General features: G+C 35.0%; 1 protein-coding gene across 1 annotated transcript in view; it reads left to right on the top strand.

Moving 5' to 3' along the window:
* LOC106877988 (multiple epidermal growth factor-like domains protein 8) overlaps positions 1-21589 on the top strand; it is a 575983-nt gene that overhangs the window by 362106 nt on the left and 192288 nt on the right. The window contains exon 19 of the mRNA XM_052968134.1: positions 2126-2270. Within this exon, the coding sequence (XP_052824094.1) occupies positions 2126-2270 (145 nt within the window). The remainder of the gene's footprint in view (positions 1-2125; positions 2271-21589) is intronic.

Here is a 21589-nt window from a genome sequence, read left to right on the forward strand (position 1 = left end):
ATATATATATATATATATATATACATAAGCATAAATACATTGTATATATACACAATACATATATATGTATATATACACACAACTGCATGTCTGGTGTATTGAATATAAATATAAAAAATGTTGAAAGAAGGAATGAAGTAATGCAATTTCTGACGTATAGATTATATGAAGCGAAATAAAAATCAATTATAAAATTAAAGTACCGAAAACATTATTTTATCTAATATAAATATGAACATGAGTAATCTTTATATGGAAGAAAGGCAAAGCTAACTTTGGTGGAACTTAAATCAGAATTTAGGGATGGGCAAAATATCACTAAACATTTTTCCCAGCTCACTAAAGGTTCTGCTGGCATTGCTGCCTTATTAACAATAATAATAACAATGATAAATAAATATAATGATAGTAATAATAATAAAAAAAAAAATAACTAAAAAATTCATTTGGACATTCGATATCTTTAAAACTCATTTTAGGTGATGAAAGATGTTTTTGGGTGTGCATTTAAAATCAATGTTGAAAGGTTCTGTAGGCAAATTGCAATATAATAAAGCTTTCATATGGCATATAATGGGGTGCATTTAAGAGAAAAACTTAAAATGTAATAAAAATTAAAATATAGTTTGTATCCAGTTGAAGGTTTTTTTGAAAGGTTAAAATATAAAATGAATGTTATACAAAGTGATGCCGGTTAAGTGAAATAATCAAATTCAAATTGTGATTCATAGCTTTCCCTGGGTACACTGAATGGAATTTCTGCCTACACCTTTCCTACAAATCATATAGGGCTACCTACCTGAAGATGGTAGGGTCCTGTCAGTTTTTTTTTTCTTACTAGAACCTTCGTCTTTGCTAAGTTAACCATTAGGCCCTTAGATTCCAGGTTTTGCTTCCACACCTGGTATTTCTTGTCTATCTCTGATATGGAACTGCTATGAGGGCAAGATCATCAGTATATAGTAGTTCCCAGGGACTGCCCGTCTTGAACTCCTCTGTTATGTCCTGGAGGACAAAAATGAAAAGGAAGGGGCTAAAGACTGAGCCTTGATGAACCTCTACTTGTACTGGTGTACTTGTGGTTAACTCTCACCTTACATACAGTGTCTTTGTACATGGCCTGTACAGCTTTCACCAGCCAATTGTCTATCTCTAGCCTTCTCAGAGCCCACCAGAGCCCACCATATCACACAGTGGGGTACTCCATCAAAGGTTTTCTCTAGATCAATGAAAGCCAAGTATAATGGTTTATTCTCAGTACTTCTCCACTAGCATATTGAGTAACTACATAGATTTGCTATCATTTGTTTGGGTTCTATTTTGGATTGAATGAAGTTGTCTGATTCTATGGTGTAAATAATTAAGTGGAATGTATTGGATGTGGAGTATCAGGGCTAAGTATTTCTAATGTTAGAGTGCATTGCTGTTTCATTGGAACCTGTGATAAGTTTCAGAACTGTTATTGTTAGGCTCATTTTCAAAATTTTGAGAATTTGACACTGTTAGTTAGAGAAGTTTATTGTTGGTGAAGTAAATGATTCCTTCACGTAAGTGATCTTGTTAGTCCTAGATCTTTTAAACATTTGGATTTCTCAATTACTCTCTTAGTTTTCGAGAAAGTTATCAACATATTTGTACATATATAAAATATGCTCTTTCATTTACTCCTTGTTTTTTTAGGTTTTTATCAAGAATGAGTGTATTTTTTCAGTGTATTCTTTACCTTTAATTATTACACTATTATATTTTTGTGCTAAAAGTATTATGATATTTTTGTTGTTCTGAAGAATATTGATGGAATTATTTTGCTCTGAGATGTTTTGTGATATCAGTGGAGGAGATAGTATCCACTAAATATTTTAATAATGAGCCAAGTTCAGAGCTGAGTGCAAGATGAAATAAATATTTATGTATCATTAAAATTGGCACATTGTTATCATATGATGATCACTTATGTGATACAATAATGTCTGTAAGTTCAAACTGAAAGAAATGTATATATGTAAAATATTGCCTCTGATGATGATCAAAGAATCTATATAACATATATAAAACAAAATAGTGATATGAATAGTTTTCCCAATGTGTATTATTATAATATATTTAATATTTTCTTTTCATTCAGTTGCAGCCTCGAATGTTCCATGTAGCTGTTAATACTCGGAATTATATGCTGTTGATAGGAGGCCGAACTATAGATAGATCACCAATTAAAGATATTCTTTTGTATCATTTTAAATGCAATACATGGCAGAACATTTCCTTCAAAGGTAATCATGTTATTTGTTAAACATATTATTTAGATTATTTGAAATTGACTTAATCTGAAATTATCTATTTATATAACATTGAAAATATCAAAGAGAAAAGAGATTATGTTAAAAAGAGAAAAGAGATCAATGCTGAAATGATTGGAAATAAGAGGTCCAGGCATTGAATATTAATTTGAAAATATGAAATGCTATTAGCATCAAATATATTTTATCATAATATATTAAAAAATTCCAATTCCAAGTATCTCTTAGTTGTCATAAGAATTAAATATGTGATAGCAAAAAGATAATTAAAATTTCCTCATTCATTCATATGGATGTGAGTATGTCACTACTCATGTATGTATCTGGGTGTGGCTTTCCATTTTCCAAGTCTAGCATCTGTAAATATTCTCACTGTAGACAAAAAAGTGTAAACACACCAGGTCATTTTAGAGTGCCCTCTCTCCAGATCAATGGATGCATGCGTTTCGTTGTGGTTATCTTATCACATTGAACACTGTAGATATGTAGAACATTATCATTATCAGTCACCTGTCTTCTGTGCTGGGATGGATTTGATGGTTTGACAGGATCCAGCAGGTCAGAAGATTGCATTGTACCGAGCTCCAAGTCAGTTTTGGCATGGTTTCCACTGCTGGATGCCTTTCCTAATACCAACAACAGAGTGTACTGGGTGCCTTTTTATGTTACTAACTATGTAACTTGCAAGATAAGATCCTCTCAACTTAGTGGGGGGTGTAGTATTGGGGGAGGTGGCTTAATGCCAGGTGTTGAGAGGTAAAAGGATGATAGGTAGATAGGAACAGGTGACTTGCTGTCAAGGAGATACATAGCTACCCCAACTAGAAAGGGGAAATGAAAGTTGCTGGTGTCAGGATATGCACTCAAAGCATAAGCAGGTGAATATGAAGGGGATGGGTACAGAGGAATAGGAATGATAGGCAAATAAGTTTGCAAAAGTGTGAGGAGAATGATAGAGGATTAGATGTGGAGACATAAGCGAATGCAGTGAATGGCAAACAGCGGAGGAGGCATGGTCAATGATAAATATCAGTTTAGGAGGGAAGATGAAGGAAATAAGAGTGGGTCAAGGAGGAGGCAGGTGGCAGTACAGAATAAGGTGGGTCGAGAGCAACATTATAAAGAACTGTATAGGTGAAAATTAGGGGGATGATGTGAAGTGTGGATGGGAAAGGGGAATACACACCAACAGGGGTGGAGATCAGAGATAGGTTTGAGAGAGCAACAAACACTGGGGGTGGGGTGGCTGATACGAGGTCTTAAATGGCAAATACAGTAGTTAGAGATGTTATTGAGAATGCAGGGTGGGTGACAAGGGGAGGTGGCTCTGAAAAAGTGGGGAAAATGGTTGTATTAATGAGGGGATGACATATGTGTTTCTGTTTTCATATGATTACAATAGCTGGGTATATAATGCTGTAGTTAGAAGAGTGGTGGGTATTGGGAGGATGAATTATGAAGAAGGCTTGATAGGCTTTGGACAAAATTACGGAAATCCAACTTTTTATTTAACTATTTTTTTCTTTTGACAAATATAACAAATTTAAAACTGTTCTTGTCTAAATATGTGTTCATATGCAATATGTATACCTTGTACTTTATGATATAACCCTCTGTTTTCTTTTCTTTTTCGTTTTTTTTTTTTTTTTTTTTGAGGTATTTATATTTAAGTAAGTTAAAATGCATGACAAATCTGATTTCCAAAGAAGACAAATAAGTTGGAGTGTGGATGGTTGGAGTTTCATTCACTGAAACTGTTGAATTGTTTAATATTTCAAGAAGTACTGTCTCTTAAATCATGTTGGCATTTCAAAACCAAGGTATAACTTGCTCTGACAAGCATAATTCTGAGCAGAGGCAAATTTCACTGAGAGGGACCAAAGAATAATGAAATGTATTGTGTTTAGAAATCATTAACTACTGCAGCAAAAGTGAAAGTAGAGCTAAACCCCCACCATGCCAACCCTTTGTCAACCAGAATCATTTGCTGTGAGCTCTATAAACCTGATACCATAGGTAAGCTACAACTGCTAAACCTCTCCTGTCTCTCATTGATATTGGTAAGTGGAAAAATGGTATCCAGACAATCAGCAAGTGGCCATTTTGGAGCAAGTTTTTGTTTGGAGACAGCGCAAAGAAGCTCTCAACTCTGTTTGGCCCCCTACCATGAAGCATAGCGGTGGCTCTGTGATTTTGGTACTCATATCACAGAATATTCTTGGCCTTTTTATTGTTCTACATGGTGGAGTTAACACCAATATTTTGGCTGATCATATCCAATCTATAGTATAGACATTGTTCCTGATGGTAGTGCAATCTTCCAGGACAATAGTGCTATGATGAACATGATTAATATTATTCAAAGTTGGTGTGACAATCTCAAAAGTGAAGTTGACTACTTGGACTACCTCTTCTTCCCACAGTCTCTAGATCTGAATATAATCAAACATATATAGTGCATTTTCAAGCTGCAAGGAAGGAGCCACTTCACTCTGCCATCATTGCTGAAAGAGCTAAAACATGTTTTACTTGAAGAATAGATCAGAATTTTCCTAACAACCATTCAGAATCTGTATGAGTTAATTCTAAAATGTATCAAAGCTGTGATTGATGTCCAAGATGGGTCAACTTTGTGTTAATTATTAAAACTTCCATTTAACAAGTTGTTTCCATTATTTTGTCTTACCATCAGACATGAGGCAAGAGTGAAACCTTGTTTTGTCCTTTGTGTACTAAAAGGGTGCCCCTTCAACATCTCCTCAGCAACTGTCCTGGAGTCTTAGCCAATGGCCAGTACTGTTGGTGCTCAGGGTAGTTATGAAAGTGATATTGACAGCCATTCAGTTCAGTAAATACCACCCCAGGAAAGAGGCCATCATCATTTTTCTCTGAGCTGGAGAGAAGTCCAGTTCACTGAAACTTCAACCCCACAGCCCTAGATTGGCATCTGAAAGTAGATCTTGTAGAAAGTTTCCTGGTCATATCATAGCAACAACACTCTGCCCAAATATAATGATCTCAAATTCTACAAAGCAAGTGATCGTGTGGGAACTGAGTGTGCACTGGGAGGAACACATGAAAGAAGTTCATGTGAGGAAGCTTGCCAGATTTGGTAAAGACGTGCAGAAATTGGAGCTGGCAGGCATGCCACAAGGCAGTAGAAGTGGGCTATTGAGGTTTTGTGGTGCCTATATTCTGAAAAGCTCTGGCTGGCCTTGGAGTTACTGGTGCAGTAAAAAGGAGAAATATAAATTCTGTCTGTGAAGCTGCAAAGAAAGTTACTATGTGGCTTTGGAAAAGGGGTCAGACCAGTAGTTTGGTGCTACTAGGACGTATGCTGATTCTTGATCAACCCTGGCTGGGTCAACTAGGCAAGGAGGTCTGATGTTGAAACCCATGAGATCCTAGAAACATTACTGACAATACATTCCAGAGATTCTATGTAAACTATATGTATGTAGTCTATACATCTATATTTGTGTATGTTTGTGTGCTTGTGTATATATATATGAATGTATGCATATCACTTCTGTTTTCAATTATTTAAATTCTTCCTCTGAAGAAGGAGCTGGTTTCTAACAAAGACACAAAGCTCCATCTTTGGAATGTAGATAACAGAAACAATGTCACATTTTAAACCTGACAAAAATCTTGTATAGTTTTACTGTTCCATTTACAGATTGTATTTGTAATGTGTGAATCAGTTGGTTGATTTCTTTTTCTGAAAATCCAAGCCTATCCAGATTGGTAGTTAGGCATTTACTTACAAAATCAAGTGCTCCAATTATTGTTGGTGTTAATGTAAATTTGTAATCCATATATAGAAGCTGGAGGTTTCAAAGCAGTTGTCCATATTTGTCTTCTTTCTATTTGATTTTCAAAGAGATGTTCACATCAGCAGGACAGCTCTTTGATGGTACATACTTTTACTTATCTGTCCCAAACAACAATATCCAGCCTGTTGTTGCTTACACTTGACAGATGCTTTGAGGGGAATGTTCCACCAGTATTCCTTGTGCTGGTGTTTGTGTACGTATTCAATAACAGGAGTATTCTCTATATTTATTCCAGGATAGTCTTTTTTCCAAATGGAATTGTATATTGTTTTTGTGACATCGTGTCATATAGGGAGGTAATATCTTGATGACATTTTTGGGCAGCTAATCACTTGTGTGATGTTTTCCACAGAAATATAAAATAATCTACATTTTCAGTTATCTTAGTTGATTAGGTATTTAGTAGTAATCTGTTGTTCTTGGATTGCAAATGTACAGCCTTCAAAATGTGATGTGATGTAGTGGTCCAAGAAAGGCCTTACTTCATGTCTTCAAGTCTTCAAGAAACATACTCATGCATAGTCTCTTTTGGTATACTGAGTGTTTTCCCTCCAGATCTTCTTTGAGGTATGCTAGTTTGGCTGATTTGGGGTTGTATGGAAGGTTGTCAAGAACAGAGCACTTCCTGAGAAGCTCACTTCCAATATGTAAGATATTGTTTTCTTTACTTTCCAGCACTAAGTAAATGTATTTATTTTTGCTGCTGTTGTTTAGCAAGTATTGTCTGAGAGATACTTGTGATATTTGAAGGCTGTCTGCATTGATCTCAAGCTCCTACCTCCTTATCTCTTCATTGGTAGAACCTCTTGATATCACTATTTTTGTGGAGATTTTCAGTTGATAATAGAATCTTGCAGGTTTGATGTCTTTGAAGTGAATTTCTTCTACAGATCACTCAAGTATCCCAAATGTTGGAATCAGAACTAAAACTGCAAATGTGTGTGTGTGTGTGTGTGTGCGCACGTGCACGTGTGTGTGTGTATGTGTGCATTATGTAAGTAGGGTAAAACTGAAGCTGTATCCTCTTGAAGCACATCTGCTTATCCAAGTATTACAGTTCAGCATGTACTCGAGGTACATATTAGAGTTGAAAATTCTGAAAATATTGTTTGCAGACTTATTATATAACAAAACAGGAACTTGGAGAAATTTTTTGGCATTATAATGCTCATAAATAATTATTTATTCACCATTACATGTTTCATTTGCTAACAGGCATCACAAAATTGTACAGGTTGGATCCAACATTTAAGAAATTTCCTATTAGAAATTCTTCAGACAGATATTCAAACAATAGAAAATTTACATTTGGATAAAGCATTTATAAATAGTTAATAATCAAGAGTAGTATAGATAGTTGGAAAAAAGAATAAAGAACAAATCAAATGGTAAAGATAATGTGTGTGTATGTGTATGTATTGATAGATGTATATGTGCATATATATAGTGCGTATGCTGTTCCATTATGATAAGATCAACAAAAAAAAAGTACTCTGTCTAGTGAGACACGAAATTCATTTAATAAATACAATATACATTTTTATGTTCTACTATTAGTTTCATGTGCTGAAAGCTTGCTAGAACATATTTTTTAACATGTCTAGTGTCCTAACACAATCATCAGGTACTACCCTGTGCTAGGACATCAGGCATGTTAAAAAATATTGTCTAGCATGCTCTCGATACATGAAACTAATAGTAGTACATAAAACCATATATTGTGTTTATTAAATGATTTCTCTCTCTCTCTCTCTCTCTCTCTCTCTCTCTCTATATATATATATATATATATATAGTAACAGGAGGGATATAATATCCAGGCAGATACCAAATTTCGCTTAGTAAAATGCCAAGACTGGTTCCTTCTGATGGTGCATTTTTCGTAATCTTCCTTTAGCTCCCATCTGACAGTTCTTGGCTACTTAGAGTGTAAAGTACAATATTTATGATAAGGAGAATGATGAGAATGAGCTATTTGAACATTCACGCTTTATGTTTATCTCCAGTAAGTTCATTCATAATAATAGTCCAACACATATTTCGATCACACCAATTGCATATTCAAATCCAGCGATTTATGCATTATTAGTATGATCTCTCCAGGACATATAAATGTGACATTTTTTGAAGAGGAATTTTCCTCCGCTATTAGTTTAAATTAGGCTTGATAGTAGTTGTAAACCATGACATTCTTCTGTGAGATGTTTTTCTCAACTGCTTATTTGGATAAAATTCAGTAGCAACAGCAGCAATATGTTTGTTGAAGTTAGCAAATGTTCTTGTCTGGGCAGGGAATGGTTACTTATAAAATACTTATTTTTGATTGATTCTTCATACTTATAGTCACAAAGTATTTTGATGGGTTTCAGAGTTGATTATATTATTTGAAATTTGTGAAAGTTATTAATGGTAGCAATGGGTAATTACTAAGCAGTAAGAAGCATGTGGTTATTAAAAAGAAGTAGTCAGTTGTATTTTAAATTCTTCTAACTTATTATTATTATTATTTGTGGCCAATAAAACGAATTAATTATTATTATTATTATTATTATTATTATTATTATTATTATTATTGTGTTTAAATGTTCTTAGGTTATATATAATCTTAAATTGAGTTCTATTCTTATATTCTTTATCAGCATCTTTATTATTATAGTTATTGTAGTTATGTTTAGAGAAAAAATTTATTGAAATTATGTAAATTAATGCATTCTATTATTTAATTTTTTAAAAATGAAAACGTTTGTGTAAGCAATTAAAACTTCTTTTCTGTTTAGTGTTAACTAATTTATTTTTCGAAATAAATATTTGATATAATTCCTCCAGGTATAAATTGCATCTCTCATCTCCTATTTTATAAGGTTTCATAGTACTAAAAAAATTAAATATTCATTCAAATAGGAAATTATTAGTACTGCAAAATCTTATAAAATAGAAACAAAAGATGCAATTTATGCCTGGAGGAATAGTACCAAATATTTACTTTGAAAAATAGGTTAGTTAACACTAGATATGAAAGAAGTTCTAATTGCTTACACAACATTTAAAAAAAATTTAAATAATATAATGCATTAATCTATATAATTTCAATAAACTTTTTCCTCTAAGCATAACTATAATAACAAAGACATATAAAGAATATAAGAATAGAGTTCAATATAAGATGATATATAATATAACCTAAAAACACTTTAAAACAATAATAATAACTGGACTCATGAAAAATTCACGGAAAACATAAAAAAATGTAAGCATCTGTAAACTGTATTGGTGCCATGAGAAATGTTTGTATATTATGACTGTCTTTATGTTCTGAGTTCAAACTCTGCCGAGGTCGACTTCACTTTTCAGCCTTTTGGGGTTGATAAATTAAGTACCAGTTGCATACTGGGTCGATCTAATCAACTGGTCCTTCCCCACAAAAATTTCAGGCCTAGAAAAGTATATTGTGACAGTTACAGAATATAGAAAGTAATGTAACACCAATGACTATATAATCCAACTAAAATATCTGTTACACAAATGTAAATGGAATTACTATTTAACCTTAAAAACATCGTACATATTCAAAGAACCTTCTTGCAGAACGTTTTTCTGGTATTCTTTTATTCTTTTATTTGTTTCAGTCATTTGATGGTGGCCATGCTGGAGCACCACCCTTTAGTTGAAGAAATTGACCGCTGGATTTATTCCCTGTAAGCCTGGTGCTTATTCTATCAGTCTCTTCTGCTGAACAGCTAAATTACAAGGCCACAAATGCACCAATATTGATTGTCAAGCAATGGTGGTGGTGGTGGGACAAACACAGACACAAACATACACACACATACATATATATAACAGACTTGGAGGTAGTGGTGATGCTGGCTGGTGTGATTTTGTGGTTTGCTGGTATGCCGAGAGCGATCCAGCGGGCCCCTAACTGGTTCCCCAATCTTAAAGGTGTAATGCCTACGTGTAATGATGACACATCAACAAATGAGCCAGAAATTCTAACTTAAAAAATAAAGAAAGAAAAAGACAACATTGTATTCTGAAACCAGAAAATGTTTTTTAGCTGAGGTGTAATTTTATAATGAAAACAAATTCAAAATTTAAATTTTGGAGTAAAACACCACGTATGATGTATGGCTGTAGTTGAAATGGGTTAAAACAAATGTGTGTGTGTGTGTGTGGTTGGTTGGGCCTTTAATAGCAGTTTATGGTCAGTGGCAGAAAGCGATTCAAAATAGCAACACACACACTCATATATATACAAACATACCCATACATGCACACACATACACAAACACATGCCTAGAGAGAGAGGCAAACAGACAGACAGTGTCAGATAGTCCACAATGAAGTCTTCACCTCTCTCTCTCTCTCTCTCTCTCTCTCTCTCTCTCTCTCTCTGTTACTTTGCCACTGACTGGAATTGTTCTAGTTCAAGCTCTTACTTCAAGCTCTTACTCTCTTTCTCTTTCTCTCTCAGTTTTTCTTCCAAAATGATTCAGTGTTTCAAGTGAAAAACATATAGGAATGTATTAGACAGTTTTTGTTTAGAATACAGTATCCAATATTTGTTGTGGTTGAAAACACAAAACAAACGCCACCTTCCTTTGAGTCACCAACACTCCTCTCTCATATATATATATGTTGTAGCTGTAATTCAAAGGGGCCAGCCTTGTCATATTCTGTGTGAGGCTGAATCTCCTTGAGAGCTATGTCAATGTTACGCATGTCTGTAGAGTACTCAGCCATTTGTGAGTTAATTTTATCCTCGTGTCGTAATCATCATCATCATCGTTTGACGTCCGCTATCCATGCTAGCATGGGTTGGATGATTTGACTGAGTACTGGTGAACCGGATGGCTGCACCAGCTCCAATTTGATCTGACAGAGTTTCTACAGCTGGATGCCCTTCCTAATGCCAACCACTCCAAGAGTGTAGTGGGTACTTTTACGTGCCACCATCACGAAGGCCAGTCACGCGGTACTGACAACGACCATGCTCAAAATGGTGTTTTTTACATGCCACCTGTATAGGTGCCAGTCCAGCAGCACTGGCAATGACCTTGCTCGAACGATTTTCTAATGTGCCACTGGCACAAGTGCCAGTAAGGTGGCGCTGGTAACAATCACGCTCAAACGGTGCTATTTACATGCCACTTGCACGGAAGCCAGACAGCTGCTCTGGCAGTGATCACACTTGAACGGTGCTGTTAGTGCTCTACTGGCACAGGTGCCAGTCATTGAATATGGTTTGATTACGATTTTGATTTCACTTGCCCCAACAGGTCTTCGCAAGCAAAGTTTAGTGTCCAATGAAGGAGAGGTTGGCATGGGTGCCAGTCGTTGAATTTGGTTCGATTTGGATTTCAAATTCACTTGCCTCAACAAGTCTTCGTAAGCAGAGTTTAGTGTCCAATGAAGTAAAGATAGGAATAAGTGAGCTGGCTACACTTCTGGCAGAGGCCACAGATTATGCTCTCACTTGGCTTGCCGGGTCTTCTCATGTACTGCATATTTCCAAAGGTCCCGGTCACAAGTCATTGCCTCGGTGAGGCCTAAAGTTCGAAGGTCGTGCTTCACCACCTCATCCCAGGTCTTCCTGGGTCTACCTCTTCCACAGGTTCCCTCAACCGCTAGGGTGTGGCACTTTTTCACACAGCTATCCTCATCCATTCTTGCCACATGACCATACCAGCGCAGTCGTCTCTCTTGCACACCACAACTGATGCTTCTTAGGTCTAACTTTTCTCTCAAGGTACTTACACTCTGTCGAGTATGCACACCGACATTACACATCCATTGGAGCATACTGGCTTCGTTTCTTGCAAGCTTACGCATGTCCTCAGCAGTCACAGCCCATGTTTCACTGCCATGTAGCATGCCAGTTCATAGACATGCGTCATACAGTCTACTTTTTACTCTGAGTGAGAGGCCCTTTGTCACCAGCAGAGGTAAGAGCTCTCTGAATTTTGCCCAGGCTATTCTTATTCTAGCAGCTACACTTTTAGCGCACCCTCCCCAGCTATTAACTAGATAGTGGAAGCTATCGACTATTTCTAGTTTTTCTTCCTGGAATGTGGCAAAGGTTGTTTTCTGCACATTTTCAGTGTTTATTGCTCCTGAGCATCTGCCACATACAAAAACTATCTTACTAGTTAGCCTTCTTTGATATTGCTGCATCTCTTATGTGTCCATAGCTTGCACTGGGTACAACTTATGGAGTTTCTACCTACGACTTTTCTACAAATCGAGCAGGGCTATCTACCTGAAGGGGTTTGTGTTTTGTCTACCTTCCTACTTATTAGGATTTTGGTTTTAGCTAGGTTGACTCTAAGGCCCTTCGATTGTAGTCCTTGCTTCCACACCTGAAACTTCTCCTCTAGTTCTGATAGTGACTCAGCAATTAGGGCAAGGTCATCAGCATAGTGGAGCTCCAGGGGCATCCTGTCTTTGACATCCAATATTTGCTGTGTGTATGTATCTATGTATGAACTTTTCTTTGGATTTATGTATTTACTGTCTCTCTCTCACTTTCTCTCTTTCTCTTTCACTTCGCTTGTGTCTCTCCTCTTTCCTGCTTTTGATTTAACAATGTGTATATGTATCTATGTATCTACTTCTCTTGTGATAAATACCATCACCACTCACTGTGTCTTTCACTCTCTCTCTTTCTCTCTTTTCCTCTCTCTCTCACCCTCTTTCTTTCTCTCTTACATCCTCTCTGAAACATTTAAAAAGACAAAATGAATGCCATCACCACTCACTGTCTCTTTCACTCTCTCTCACTCTCTCTCTCTCTGAAACATTTAAAAACACAAAACGAATTCCGTCATCACTCACTGCCTCTTTTACTCTCTCTTTTTTGTCTCACTCTCTCACCTTCTCTCTTACTCTCCCTTTCTCTCTCACTCTCTCTTTTAGTTCCTCTCTGTCCTCCTCTCTCTCGCTTTAGCACTTCTTTGAAGTATGTACAAAAACAAAAAGTTAGCATATTAATATTATTGATAAGTTAGAAGAATTTAAAATATAACTACTACTTTTTAATAACTATAGTTCTTACTGCTTCATAATTACCCACTACTACTCTTAATAACTGTTATGTCATGAGTTTGAATATCTTGCTGCCAATAATGCTATGATGACGTTAGGGTGTACACAAGAGAGTAGGAATAGTGTTACCCAAATAAATATTTGGAAATGGTTATCTAGAATAACCATTCACAGAATTAATATGTTCATGCAGAATGTGATCCGTACTATGCTGAGTGTAGGTATGATATTAAACTAACACAGTAATCCAATACGACCAATCAACCCTGTCAGCTGCCGACAGCTCACACATTTTCTCTATTTTATTGAAATGTATCAATCCACTTCTGGTCACATTGGGGTGGTCAGGATTCTTCCACAACATCTCCCTTTTTTGAGAATTAGCTTCCCATAACGTCCCTTTTTGAGAATTAAACTCCATCCAGAGTTTTAATATCTCTTACACTTAGGGTTTAACTCCAGTATTTCCATTGTTTTCTTTTTTCTATTACTTGAAAGTGTAGTTTCTGTTTGTTTGAGTGTTGGTACCTCAACTGTGTTGTACAGTACTTCCATGGGAATTAAATCTCTCATGACTGTTTCTTCCATACATCTTTTTTTTAAGTTGGTTAATGTCTTTTATGTTTGACATTTTTCCTTTTACCATGAATAATATTTTTCCAATCTGTTTAATAATTACACCCAGCTTTCTTTACCATATCTATCTGATTTAAGAAAACTTTGTCACCTAATTTGAAAAATTTTGAAATATGTTTGTTGTTCACCATTTTTCTATTTTTACTTGGTATCAACTTATCAAAGACAGATCTGATCTTTCTAGCCAACATTAACTCCGCAGGTGATATTCCAGATGGGGTATTTGGATTAGGTATTACTCGGTACACTCATAGAAATTGTTTAAGTGCTAGGCCATCCATTACGTCATTGTTTGCCTTTTTTAAAGTCCTCTTAAAAGTATCAACCAAATGCTGTGCTTGTACATTTGACCTAGGATAATACAGCAGAGGGGTCACATGTGTGATAACGAGCATTTTACAAAATTTTTTGAACTCATCTAGACACAGTGGTATCAGGAATACCATATCTGGCAAAAAATTTGTGTAAAAAAACGTACTGTAACTTCAGATGTCAGCTTTTTACACTTATGCATTTCAGGCCACTTTGAAAAACTGTGCACCACAACAAGGTAATATGAACCGTTAAGTGACCTGCATAATCAACATGCAGTCTGGACCATGAAATATCTGTTTTTGGCCAAGGCACAATCTCTGAATGCTTTCATTAGTTCTTCAATGTCATGGTCCATTGTTGGCCAAAATACATAACTTCTCATTAATGATTTCATTCTCAAAATCCCTGGGGGACCAATGTGAAATTCCTTTAGTAATTACTTCTGTAGTGTGGCTGGCACTATGACTCTTTGTGCGTACATTAACACATTGTCACACATTGAGAACAGGTTTGAATTTGTGTTGCGTTCAGCAAAAGCCATGTTTTTATCTCTTTTAGCTGTCAGTTTTTCTTTCATTTTCATTCTTTCAATTATTTTTGTCGTAAAAAATTTCAGAGATTTTTACACAGTAGAAATTTTTGATTACAGACTGCTCATCATAATAACAGATGATGATCAGTCTGTAGACAAAAATTTCTACTATGTAAAAATCTATGAACTTTTTTTTATAGCAAAAATAGTTGCTAGAGTCTCTCTTTCAATTTGGCTGTAATTTTTTTCTGCTCATATCAGAGAACATGAGGCATGAACCATGGTATTCATGTTACCATCTTATATTTATGAAGGATTATTGCTCCAATACCATACCTAGAGGCATCTGAAGCTACTACAATCTCCACCACAGGATTGAAATGTGCTAAAGAAAAATCTAATGTTAATATCTTTTTAATTTTGTTAAACACCTTCTGATGATTTTCAGACAAATTCCACTTTACATGTTTTTTTAGTAGATTATTTAGTGGGACTCTTACCTTATGTATTTTTGGTATATAAATTTGTTAATAGTTTGGAATCTCAGAAAAGCTTGTAAGGTAGATATATTTGTTGGAGGGGGCATATTTTTAATCGCATCTACTCTTGGCAGATCTGATTGATCTCCATTTTTATCAATGATTTGTTCTAAATATTTCATTTGAGGTATGAAAAATTCACACTTCTCCTCACTCAAAGTGAAGCCATAATCCCTTAGTTTTTCAAGCACATATTTTACGTGCTTGACATGCTGATCCTGGGATTTACTTTTAATTAATCATCCAGGTAGGCCATCATGAAGTCACACTTTGCAAGCATCATCTGTTGAAATTTATCTGCAGCAACTTTTATACCAAACAGAAGCTGGTTAAACTTGTACAGACCTTTATGTGTATTGATTGTTAGTAGCTTAGAACATTTTTCTTCCACTTGTATCTGTAAGTATGCATCAGACAAATGTAATTTTGAGAACAATTTACCACCATTTAGTTTTGAGATTTCCTCTGGGTTAGGTAATGGATAGTTATACTGTTTTGAGCTTTCATTTTGTCTTGTTGAGAAATCTGCACAAACACTTATTCTATTGTTCTTCTTTTTAACATATACACTTGAACTCACTCAATCTGAGTAATCCATCTTTTCAATCACTCCTATTTTTTCCAGTCTGTCTAATTCTTTATTTGCCTGTTCCAGTGCTGCAAATAGAACATTATGTTTGGGTTTCAAAACTGGTAATACATTTTCTTTCACCTGAAATCTGGCTTTGAGTTTATTGCACTGACCCAACTCTTCCAAGAAAACATCAGAGCGCAATCTTTCCATTTCTTTAAAAACATTTTCTGACTCTATGTTTGAACTGGTGCATGACCCCATTACATTTTTACAAAAATTATTTATGGGTAAATCCCATAACTTGACCAGTTCCATCCAGTCAGTTCCAAAAATGTTGCTTGTATTTTTTAATACATTAGCTTTCATGTTTATAGTCTGACCACGAAATATGTTACAAATGATTTTACCATAAAAAATTAATTTAATCCCCAAGACACCATGGGCAATTTTCAATGTTTTCTGCAGTGTAGGTTTCCCAATTTTTTTCTACGGGTTTTTATTAATTAAAGTAATGTCCCTATCTGTATTTAACTATAATTTTACATTTATATTGTTAATTTTACATACACAAATTTCGTTTGGGGTTCATTTGTATTTCTTGTTGCCAATATACTGTTTAAGTGATTTTTTTTCTGTTGAACTGTTTTTTTAGATTTTGATTTACAGTGTTTTTTTGTGACCTATCTTACCACACTTTCAGCATTTTCAATTTTTATAAGGACAGTTGAATCTATAGTTTATTCTCCACATCCAAAACATGGGTTAATTTTCTGCTTTTCATTTCTTACTTTCGGTCACACCAACTGTATATGTGAGTTAATTTTTTGCTTTCTTTTTTTACTTTCAGTTGCACTGACTTTATATGGGGAGCAGTTTCTTACTTCAGTTTATTCCGCATCATACCTTAGGTTTATTATTCTCTGGCATTCCTCAAATATTTCTTGTAGTGTTAGCTTCTGATTTTGTTCTAATTTAGTCAGAATTCAGTTACAAATTTCTGCATCTTTCTTTGCCATTAAAACTTGTATGAAAATTAAGCATTTAAACATATCTGGCGTTAGTTCATTAATTTTAAATTTCTTGCATTCCCTATTAACGACTCCAATGTATGTAATAAAATCTTCAACTCTTTTTTTTGTAATATTCATGCATTGCCACTGCATATTAAAGAGCTTTATTTGCTGACCTTTGAAAGGGTATCAACAGTTTCTTTAAAACAGACTTCTCCTCTGTCTCTTTGGTTATATATAGTTGCAGTATTTTTCATGTTTGGCTGGGGCTAACTTTCTTAACAAATGTCAGGTTTTTTTCATCTTAGCAGTTGGATTACTCTTCTTTAAAAATCTCCTCATGCCTTCTGTCATACACAGGAAAAGTAATACCCTCATCCAGGTTATATATGAATTCACTGATGGAGTTTGCGACCATATCAGGGGTGAATGAAGTTATGTGAATGAAGTTGCTTCTGCAGCTGCTGTTGTTGTTGTCTCTGTAATTCAGTTACTGAAGCTAGTAATTCTTCCATGTTCCAAACTACAATCTATCCAGCCTGAATTTGAAAATCCTCGTCGCCAAAATGTTATGTTATGAGTTTCAGTATCTCATTGCCAATAAAGTTATGATGATGTTGGGGTGTGCACAAGAGTGGAGGAATAGTATTACCCAAATAAATATTTAGATATGGTTATCTAGAATAACCTTTCACAGAATTAATATGTTCACACAGAACGTACTCTGTGCTAAATGTAGGTACAATGTTAAACTAACACAGTAATCCGATATAAACGATTGATACTGTCAGCTGCTGATGGTCAACTGCCAACAGTTCACACAGTTTCTTTATTTTATTGAAATGCATCAGTCCACATTTGGTCACGTGAAAATGGTCAAGATCCTTCCATAACAATAACCTACACAAATTTCAAATAATATATTCAACTCTAAAATCCATCAAAATACCTTGTGACCATAAAGTATGTAGAATCAATCAAAAATAAGTACGCTATAAGTAACCACTTCTTGCCTAGCCAAGAACATTTGCTAACTTCAGCAAACATTGCTGCTGTTGCTACTGAATTTTATCCAAACAAACAGTTGAGAAAAACATCTCACAGAAGAATGTCATGGTTTACAACTATTATCAAGCCTAATTTAAATTAATGGTGGAGGAAAATTCCTCTTCGAAAAGTTTCATACTTATATGCCCTGGAGAGATTGTACTTAATAATGCACAAATCGCTGCATGTGAATATGCAACAATATGCAGTTGGTATGATCAAACCACATGTTGGATTGTTATTATGAATAAACTAACTGGAAATAAACAAAGTTTGAATGCTCAAATTCTTCATTCTCCTCATTTGCCTTATTATATATATCTATATTTATATATATATATATATATATATATATATATATACAATTTAAATATAGGATAAAATCTTTATAAGAATTTATGAAGTAGTTAGCATGAAAAACCTCATACACATTAAATAATCAGATAGAAAGGAACAGAACAACAAATTAGTGTTCTAATTAATAAAGCGTCATGAAATATAAAGATTAATAGAGAGAGAACAAATTTTAAGAGTCAGAGTTCATTTTGTCAATATATCTCCCAACATTGGAATACTTTGTAAAAATATACATAAATATGAATATGTGGATACAATATAAAATATAAAACATAAATATACTTGCCTGACATTGTATGAAGTTGTATGTCTGTGTTTGGAATCAATGAGAAAGTTATTATACATACATACATATATATATACACGCACACATACACACTCTCATACATATGCATATACTCATACATAGATACATGCACACACACACATTCACAGACACACACATATACATATATACACACATATAGATAAATGTATATGTGTGCACACACACACACGTACATATACAGAGAGTTGTATTTACCTATACACATGCACACACTCACTCAATCTCACATGTACACACACATATATTCATATAATGGACATATATACAAAATGGACAAATTGAGGGAGTGGTCTGCATCTTCCACACATTTAGTGTCCACAGGAGTCAGAACGAATATTATCAGTATGTAATTATAAAATCCAAGGATCTAAGTGTAGAAGGTTTGTAAGCTTTGAGCAGTCCATAGTAGTTATAAAAAACAACATTCAGAAACAATAACAATTTATTGGTGTTGAAGTTTGTACGTTTCCCGTTCAATAATTATTTTTGTACATGTTTTCCGTTCAATAATTCTTTTATTCTTTTAATTGTTTCAGTCATTTGACTGTGACCATGCTGGAGCACTGCCTTAAAGAATTTTAGTTGAAGAAATCAACTTCAATACTTATTCTTTTCTACACGTAGTACTTATTCTATTGCTCTTTTTTGCTAAACTGTTAAGTTACAGGGATGTAAACACACCAACATCAGTTGGTAGAGGAACAAACACAGACACATACACAAATACACACACACACACACACAAATAGTAGAAGACACTTGCCCAGGGTACCACATAGTGGGACTGAATCTGGAACCATGTGGTTGGTAAGCAACCTACTTACCACACAGCCACTCCTGCACCTATATATATATAATTGTTAAAAAGGACATCAAACATTAAGGCATGGCTAACATCTCAAGTCATATACAATATTATGACAGGAAGAAATTCAAAATCTTACAGCTCTTTCTGGAATATCTCATACTTGAGGATATTCCAGAAAGAGCTGTAAGATTTTGAATTTCTTCCTGTCATAATATTGTATATGACTTGAGATGTTTGCCTTGCCTTAATGTTTGACGTCCTTTTTAACAATTATATATATACTAGCAGCTAAACCCTGTTTCACCTGGTCTGTTTGGATGATGTGGCTGTGGTCATTTTTGGTTAGGCATAATCTATAACAGTGTTTCTCAACCTTATCATTCGGGTGCCCTGTTTTGATTGGAGCCTCTAGCTGTATGAAGATTTCACCACCACCCCTGTCAGAAAATGGCTTCAGGAGTTGTGAAAAAAGAATTTGTATGTAGTCTCTTTCTAAGAGCTATTCTATTGGACATCTGTCTAATCATCAAAACATTTATTTAATTATGAACATAGAAAGAAATTATACATTGATCCCAATTTTTGTAAGCAGTTGTATCCGTAAAAAAATTATTTGCAGAGAGCAGAAATTGAAAGATATATGAAATGGACGTGCGTGTATGTGAGAGAGAAAGAGGGTGAGATAGAGTGAGTGAGTGAAGTTGTGTGTCATTAACTTACGTTGGCTGGCATGGCAGATATGAAGCTTTTGAGGCGGCAGATGACTGGGGGGATTTGGAAGATGTGAAGAAATGCCGGCTTTTCAGTGAAGCACTTCTTTGTAGGCAACGTTTCTCATTTTCCCTTCTGATGCACAAATGTATAGACTTTGTGGCCTGCCAACACGGGAGCATCTAACGTAAAGTTGACCGTGGGAGAACACTTGCTCTGTGAGATTGAAACCAACCATTTGCAATGATTGACTCTGTGCCTTATGATTCTGCATATTATGTAGTTTGAATGAGAAACTGTGTGTGAGCAACTGGTTGTGTTAATGGCAAAAGAAAGGAGAATTGCATTAGAAAAAGTTTTAATCGATGGAATAAGTCATTCATATCCGAAAACGGGGATTTTTGGCAAAAAAATTTTTGAAAGAAAGAAATTTGTGAGAAAATGGGGTGGGGGGAAGGGCGGAAGTCTTTCCAAAGTATCTTCGCAGGAAACAGCTTTAGGAGTTGTGAAGAAAGAATATGTAGGTAGTCTGTTTCTGAGAACTATTCTATTGGACCTCTGTCTAATCACGTCTTTTAAGGTACACACACATACATAGAAAATGTGAGGTCATGGTAGAAAATTTCTACGATGGAAAAGATTATGTTAAATGTTTGAAATGCAAATCTGTGAATGAAAATTAAGTTCAGACCTCTACATGGTAGGTAGACCTGGTAGAAATAGCAGCCAAATCTCCCTCAAAATACCCTACTGTACTAATGCAACAATTCTGCGTATTATGTAGTTTGAATGAGAAACTGTAAGGTGTGTGAGCAACTGGTTGTGTTAATGGCAGAAGAAAGGGGAATTGCATTAGAAAAAGTGTTAATCGATGTTCTCGGTAAGTATGGTGGCTAGGAAAAAGTAGAAGAGGCATTAAGAAGTTGATGCTAAGAATTGCTTAAACAGAAAATGAAGCTGTAAGAATTAACGGGGAAATTGTATGTAAGAATTAATAGCAGACATATCCAATTTAAGAAAATTGAAGATAAAAGCTAAGTGAAGAAGTATGGAATAAGTAATTGTTATATGCTTATAGAAAAACAATTTATATTATAGAATAGATACATACCTGTTGAAGACGAAAATGTATGTGAGAGCTGTTGTATTGGACGTGTGTATAATCATAGAGAAAGTGAAAGACATATGAAACGGACGTGTGTGTGTGTGTTTTTTGCGGCTAATTTGGCGGGAGTTTTGCAGTCAGCAGGAGGTGGTTTGTGTTTTATCTCTCAATCAATGGCCGGACAAGTGAAAATATTTTTTTAATATGTGTTTTGGGGAAAGGGGATCTTTTGAAGTGGGCATCAAATGAAAAGAGACATGGACAGTTTTATGACTGAACTTCTTTTGAAGTTGGCGTGAGACAGAAGAATTGATGCGTGTGTGTGTATGTTTCATGGGGTGTGCGAGACTGAGAGAGTAATGTTGATGGTGTGTGTGTATATGAGAGAGAGAGAGAGATAACTGAAATTTTCCATTCAGTTTTTGTAGTAAGTGAATGTGTGAGTGATTG

The sequence above is a fragment of the Octopus bimaculoides genome, chromosome 1 (genome assembly GCF_001194135.2).
Source record: "Octopus bimaculoides isolate UCB-OBI-ISO-001 chromosome 1, ASM119413v2, whole genome shotgun sequence".
In the NCBI taxonomy this organism is placed as follows: domain Eukaryota; kingdom Metazoa; phylum Mollusca; class Cephalopoda; order Octopoda; family Octopodidae; genus Octopus; species Octopus bimaculoides.